The sequence below is a fragment of the Benincasa hispida genome, chromosome 6, assembly GCF_027475165.1.
Source record: "Benincasa hispida cultivar pf3 chromosome 6, pf3_genome.v1.1, whole genome shotgun sequence".
Taxonomy (NCBI): domain Eukaryota; kingdom Viridiplantae; phylum Streptophyta; class Magnoliopsida; order Cucurbitales; family Cucurbitaceae; genus Benincasa; species Benincasa hispida.
Genome location: NC_143483.1, coordinates 31,325,889 through 31,332,672, shown reverse-complemented (window position 1 = coordinate 31,332,672; position 6,784 = coordinate 31,325,889). Strand labels below are relative to the sequence as shown.

Sequence of the window (6,784 nt, the reverse complement as noted above, 5' to 3'; positions counted from 1 at the left end):
TGACCACTTATTTTCATAGGATTTTTCACATTTTATCAACCATGCTTATAAAATAAACAAAATGTTAAAGCATCTTTAGTTTTAAATGACTTTGAATTGTTGTTTTGTTGTTGGAAGGGAAAAGCAAAAGAGACATTGGTAATATAAGAGAAGAGATAATTTAATATTGAAGGCAAAAGTGGTGTTTCACATGTCAAAAACGTCAATAACAAGTTTTTATAAAGGTGTCGGTCATAGAAAAGTTTTTACTTTTTGGGTCATTTTGTACAATTTTTCATAAAATAGGCTGATTGAGTAAAAGTTTTAAATTTAAGGATAAATTTGGTATTTCACATGATAAAAAGGTTCATAGTAATAAATATTATTAGCAATTGGTCAATGGTAAAAAAGTTTATTATTATTATTATTTTGGGGTATTTTATGAAATTTTCCGTATACATGGTCTTTGCTTTCAAATCTCTCTCAAGGCAGACAAAAGAAACACAAAAATGGCTGAAAATACTGATTTTGAAGCGAAAGCCGCGGATTTGCTGAGCCAGTTCGAACGAATTTTACAATCTGACCCTCTGATGTAAGTATCCAATTACAAAAGTTAGATTTTCCTTTGTTAGAGTTTGATTTCACCGAAAATTCTTGTAATTTATCGTCTCATGATGAGGAAAAAACCTTTTGTTAGTTATGGTCTTAAGATCGTCGTAGCGGAATACAAAATTAACGTCTAGTTACAGTTATAGTTGTAGAGAAGTTTCATTTTGTTGAAATTGGGAAATTATCCTATTGACAAGTTCTGATACTCCACAGATTCGAAACCAAATTTGTTCGATCATGGAGATAGCATTTCTTTGAATACTAGTACATAATTTTTGTTGTTCGAGTCTTGTCATATTTGGTTATTGATTGACCTTCTTTCTGCCCTACTATTGCATGAATCCAGCGATGAGATTGGATTTGTACATCCATCCCAGTTTGTCAAATTGAATGAAGAGGTAGGCAACTCTAAAAGTGCTACCTCTGGAATTACGGGGAACGAAAATTCAGATTTTTGGCTACAAGATCATAAGTTAGGCATATCAACGCAAATCCTTCATCCTTTGTATATAGCAACTAGAGACTCATTTATGGCTGCTACTAGGAAATATAGGAGCTCTTGCAACCAAGATGATCAAACTGTGGCTGGAAATTCTTCATGTGGATTATCAAATTCATTGAACATTGTTGAAAGTGATGTCATGAAGTATAGCAGGGCTCTTTTGTTGCTGAGCTGCGATTTTGGCACTGCTTGGAATTCAAGGTTTTTGCTTGTTTCTTATTTGGTTTACCTTTTCCCAATGTTGAAATGCTAATTATTTATTATAATTATTTTATTGTCTATCACCATGTCCTACTTCCCTTTTTAAGAGTTTAGTTCTAAATTTGGAAGTATAAATCCAAGTGTTCAACTACTAGTTTGTTACAAGCAATTCACTTTAGGAGCAAAAGATAGTATGCCCTAGCCTATCGGTGAAAGATCTGTTGCTTATTTAAATGGAAGGACCATGGCTTATTTTAGAATGGAATAAGAAACATCAAACTTATATTGGTAACAGTAGTTATTCCAAAATTAAACCAAAGAACCGGGCCTCCTTTGGTTTAGAAATTTCATTGACTTGCTATCTCGTGGTGTAAATTGGAATAGGAACCATCTCTTCTGATTGTACCATGTATATAACCTGCAGGAAATTCATATTGTCAAAGAAACAAAATCTCTCGATGTATTTGGATGAACTCCTCTTGTCAAAGCTTGTACTTTCATATTTCCCCAAGAGTGAACAAGCATGGAGCCATAGGTATGGATTCAGAAATTGTTGCAAGTTTATCATGTTTGTGGATGGGATATTATTACCCTTCAGGCACTCTAATTGGGGATAGTTTTATTAATAAGAAACCCAACCCTTTTCTTTATGGCTGCATTTTATAGGCTTCAATTCTTTTACAATAAACAAATTTTCTTTATTCCTTGAAGGAGTTGCTGCATTGGTATATCGTAGGGTTTTTTTGCTTTATCAAAATGTTTTTAAGCTTGTACTGTTTAATGATACAGAATGAGTGGGACAAAGTTTTTGAGATGACCAAATTTTATCATTCCTCATGGTGTTCCCTTATCTAATTTGTTCTTTAATCATCCTCCTTTTGTATTTAGTTCTAATTGTGGAATATTTTTGCAAGCTTATGTAGGGAATGCGATATTTTGTGTATTATTTTTTACAACCTCGATAAAATAATAATAATAATGATGAGTTTCCTAATTTTCTTAAAAAGATTAAGCACGTCAGTTCTTGGCAGGCGGTGGGTGATCAAGCTGCTTGTGGAAAAAGGCTATACTGTAGAAGAAATTTTGAAGAAAGAATCTGAGCTAGTGGAAAGAATAGCTGAGGTTCAAGGACCTGCATATTACTAAAATTTGGAGGTTCACTTAACTTTCTTTGTAAAGTGAATCTGTATGACATGCATTCTGTTTATTGCTGTTCCTCTGGAGGATTATTCATAGACTTCACAATGACTTCCAATTTAAGATTGAGCCATTACTTTTTTCCTCTAACTTTTAATTTTAATCAAACATGGAACAAGGGCTGTAAAAGATCACACTCAACATAGGATGCTAAAAACTCAACTAAAGAGCTCCCACTGAAAGCATGTTTTTTTTTTGGGCTTCAGTTTCAAAGACTTTATGTAATTATTCTCTTGGTAACATTTTACTTAGTTGGAAACCTTCCTTTAGTGGGGTTTTCGTGGGCTTGCTTATTTATATGCCTTGTATCATTTCATTCTTTCTCAATGGAAGCAAATGTTCTAATATATAACTCAACTAAAGAGCTCCCAGAACTTGGAAATTGATTGGCATGGAATTTTATCTTTCCTAATTTTATCATTCCCTGTCAACCCCTACTCAATAATATGGAGAAATGCAAAGTTTATTTAGGAATAGCTGCCCTAGCGATGAAGTCAGTCTTGTGGCAGACTTCTTTGCTATTAAGTTGGGCATTTGACTTGAAAGGAATAGTAGAATCTTTAGAAGGGTTGAGAGATCGGGAGAGGAGTTTCAGGAGGCAATTAGATTAATTCTGTCTTTGTGAGTGTTTGTTGATCATACTTTTATTATGCAAGTATCCACTCAGATTTCACCTGCAATTTTACTAAAAATCCCCACAACAAACAGAAAACTAGTGAAAAATGTACTGTTCTGTTGAGACAGCTGGAAGCATTCAGAATTTTTGGTCTCTCCCTTGAAGGTCCCAGTCCCAGTTGGAGTAGAAGTGTTACTGAATGATCACAGTAGGAGTAGCTGCTGTTTATTAGGTGGGGAATTCTTGGATGATCTTTCCTCCACCTCAGTTCGCTTCAAGGGGTTGGGCCTTCCACCTGAAGGACTTTGGGTTGTCCTTTGGCTTGCCTAGATACCTGGATGAGCGGCTACTTGAGATGCTAAATGGTTGCCTTCTAAAGAGCAAAGCTAGAATTTTGAGGAAGTGTGCTGCTCATGCCTTCTAGAGGTCCTAAATGGTTGGTATTTAAGAGCCTTTCCCCTAGGCTGTTAAACTGCAAACAGATACATCACTGGGGTCTAATAAATTGCCGGGCTTGGTCGTTTCATAGCAGAGTTCTAGATTTTAGATCTGTAAGTCTTGTTAAATTCTTGCCGAAAGATGCTTATTTATTTTGAACTCTTTTTGCATGCTGCAATTATGTTCGAACAATAGATTGTCACTGATCCCTTGTTACTACCATACTGTAACAGTAGGAACTTTGTCTCATCTAAGTCAATTTCATTATGGTGTAGATGTCAAAAATGAATTATCGTGCGTGGAATCATCGACGCTGGTTAGTTTCTTACATGTCAAGAGAACAGGTGGGATTTTCTTCTTTTTTCTTGTTTGACATCTCTGAGTCTGGGGTATACCATTTGTTATTGTAAGACATTTGCATAGAATTGAGGGTGGTCCTGTATCCATGAGTCATGCAGCCCCCTTGGCCGAAAATGAATTAATTGACCCCTTCAAAATTGAAAAATGGCAAGTAATTATTGGATGAAAAAGAGAATTTGCATGGGAATTCCAAGAATTGCCAATCTATTAGCACATGTCAAGATTTCTAATTCTTCACACATTTGGTATAGTAAGGTACAGCATGCACCTTCTGTAGGGATTATTATCTTGTTTGCGAAAAATGTTTTTCTGGGCTCAATTGCATTGTTCTTATGGGTGACTCCAAAAACATCTGTCTTCAGGCATTGAATGCGTTAGAGGAAACCAGAAAATGGGCAGCATTGCATGTTGCTGACAATTGTTGCTTCCACTATCGTCGAGTGAGTTCTGTAAACTGCTGAATGATCTTAAAATGCTCAAATTATTTCAAAATGTCAGAAAGTTCCGATGACTAAGTTCTTTTCCTTTTCTTTTTTCCCCTCCAGCGGCTTATGCTCAAAATTTTAGCGGAATCAACTTGCACAGAAATGAGTTCTGGTTTCAATATTGACATTTATCAAGTGTGGAAGGTAAATTTGTCTATAGATGTTATTTTAGTAATCCCAAAATCCAACTCTCTGTTAGTCAATCAATACCATTATTAAAAGGATCATGTTCAGCCTTTTAAATTTTACTATAATGACTAGAATTGAAATCCGTTACTTTCTCTTGAATAGAATTTTAATGCTGTTAAATCTCAACATTTTCGTGTATTCATGCTTTTGATACTTACATTACTTCTGCATGAACTTTTTCACTGATGCTAGCACACATGAATCTTTTTATTCTATTTTTCCGAACACTTGAGTTCTCTGTCTCTCTTGGAGTAAATTCCTGTTTATTAGAGTTGGACGTTTGAATGTTCTTGAGATCTGTGAGCTTACAGTAGCAGAAAAGTAATAAATAGTAAGCCTAGGAAGGTTCTCTATAACAAGTGCCTGTTTTTGCTGCGTTTAAGATGATCTTTAATTGTCTTATCCATTTTCGACTGGCTTGTTAAGGTCTTGCTAATTGTTATATTGAAAGGAAGAGCTTGATTGGGATGAAATGCTGATAAAGCGATATATTGGAAGAGAGGTACACACTTCTCTCTCTCGATCTGTTTCTGTTGGGGGTAGGGGGGTATTATTTCTTTGGGTCAATTAGAATTTAGAAATGACTATGAGCTGGACACTCAGGTGATTGATTTCATAGATATTCAATTGGAGGAGAATATATTCAGAGTAAGCTGCTGAAGGGTCAATTTACTTTGTTGCTTGATATACCCCTCTTCAGTCTAGTTCCTCTAGTCCTAACTTGCAGTAGTATCTGGATCAACCTAAGTACACTTTTTACATATGATCTGCACTTTGGCTAGATGGTTTATGAATGGTTGAGAGCATTTTATTCTTCCCGATGTGTTCCTTTTCAATTTTAAAGAGTTTGAAACTTTGTTGCTGGCAGTTTGATCCTCTTTGTTTTCCTTGCATGATATCAATTCTGACAGGCTTTGTGGATTCACCGTCGATTCCTTTCGGTGTGTTGGATGAGACATTTTGCAACTGATCACAAAATTTGTGAGCAAGGGGGGGGAATAAAAATTGACATCCCTTTCTTTATAGAAAATGAATTAAATCTTGTGAATTCCTGCTCATTTATCTCGAATGTAGACTTTGGGGATTTTCAAGCACAAGCAACATGTTCTGGTGCATATCTCTTGTGGTTGATCAAGGTGAAATTCAATTATTCTGAATCAACGTCTTCATTTACTTTTATTAATCCAGGCTTTTTACCCAAATTGCTCGACTGATTCCTCCATTTTTTATGCTTCAGAATTGTCCAAAGTCAAAAGTGGATGAGAAGCTTAGAACATACAATTTGAAAACTCTGCTTAATAAGGCATGCCCAGAAAGGTATGCCCTTTGGGACTCTTTAATTGACTCCATTGAAAGCTCTAATTAATGTGTTCGAAAATTGATCTCAACTTTGACTTCATTCCTTTCCCAACTGTAGTAATTCTTGCTGCAATGTTAACTTATAAACTGTCGTGAAATGGCGGATTGGTTTCAATTGATATCGTAATAGATATCAAAAAAGTGAAACCATGTAGACTTTGGCAAATGAGTTTTGAGATGGAGAGATGAGAAAACATCATATTGCAAGTATTGTTGTTTCTGTAAACTGGGAAGACAGATTGTTTATTTTCTCTGTTGCATCAAGTAAAAATGTCATCCTGTCCAGAAAATAAATAGATGATGATAATATAAACTAAGGCTCTTGTCTTTTATTAGAAGTTTTGAGTTTTACTCTCTTTTTTACCACTTTCCCATGTCTTGTCCTTTCAGTGTTGACCATCTTTTTCTTTTTCTCCACCCTTCTATTCTCTCTGTTGCACCTTTATGACTCCTCTCTCCTTCTATTAGATCTTCAATATCCCCAACTAAATATTGATTTCAAAAAAAAATTATTCATTTAGATCTCGCTTGGTAAGGATTTGGTTTTTGAAAATTAAGTCTATAGATACTACTTCTAAGTTCTACCCCTAAATTTCCTTATCTACTTTCTACCCATGGTTTTAAAAACCAAATCAAAATTTGAAAACTAAAAAATGTAGGCCCCATTTGGTAATCATTTTATTTTTTGTTTTTTATTTTTGAAAATTAAGCCTACTTTTTACCAATGATTTAAAAAACCAAGCCAAATTTTGGGAACTTAGAAAAGTAGCTTTTAAATACTTGTTTTTGTTTTTGAAATTTGATCAAGAATTCAACTAGTATACTTAAGAAGGATGCAGATCATTGTAA

At 34.8% G+C, this 6,784-nt stretch overlaps 1 protein-coding gene across 6 annotated transcripts; it reads left to right on the top strand.

The window, feature by feature from the left end:
• Positions 1–412: 412 nt before the first annotated feature.
• Positions 413–6,273, top strand: LOC120080039 (Protein prenylyltransferase superfamily protein). 6 transcript variants are annotated; one of them, XM_090314285.1, is made up of 11 exons: positions 413–571; positions 935–1,291; positions 1,716–1,826; positions 2,323–2,413; positions 3,818–3,886; positions 4,265–4,342; positions 4,448–4,531; positions 5,028–5,078; positions 5,488–5,712; positions 5,814–5,893; positions 5,994–6,273. In XM_090314285.1, the coding sequence occupies exons 1-11, from the start codon at positions 489–491 to the stop codon at positions 6,019–6,021; spliced, it is 1,257 nt and encodes a 418-aa protein (XP_090170411.1). In that variant the 5' UTR covers positions 413–488; the 3' UTR covers positions 6,022–6,273. The 6 variants fall into 6 exon arrangements, with proteins under 6 accessions (XP_090170411.1, XP_038890505.1, XP_038890507.1 ...); XM_039034577.2 differs by having other exon boundaries at positions 2,299–2,413; XM_039034579.2 differs by having other exon boundaries at positions 2,299–2,413; positions 5,488–5,557; positions 5,651–5,712; positions 5,814–6,181.
• The last annotated feature ends 511 nt before the right edge of the window (positions 6,274–6,784 follow it).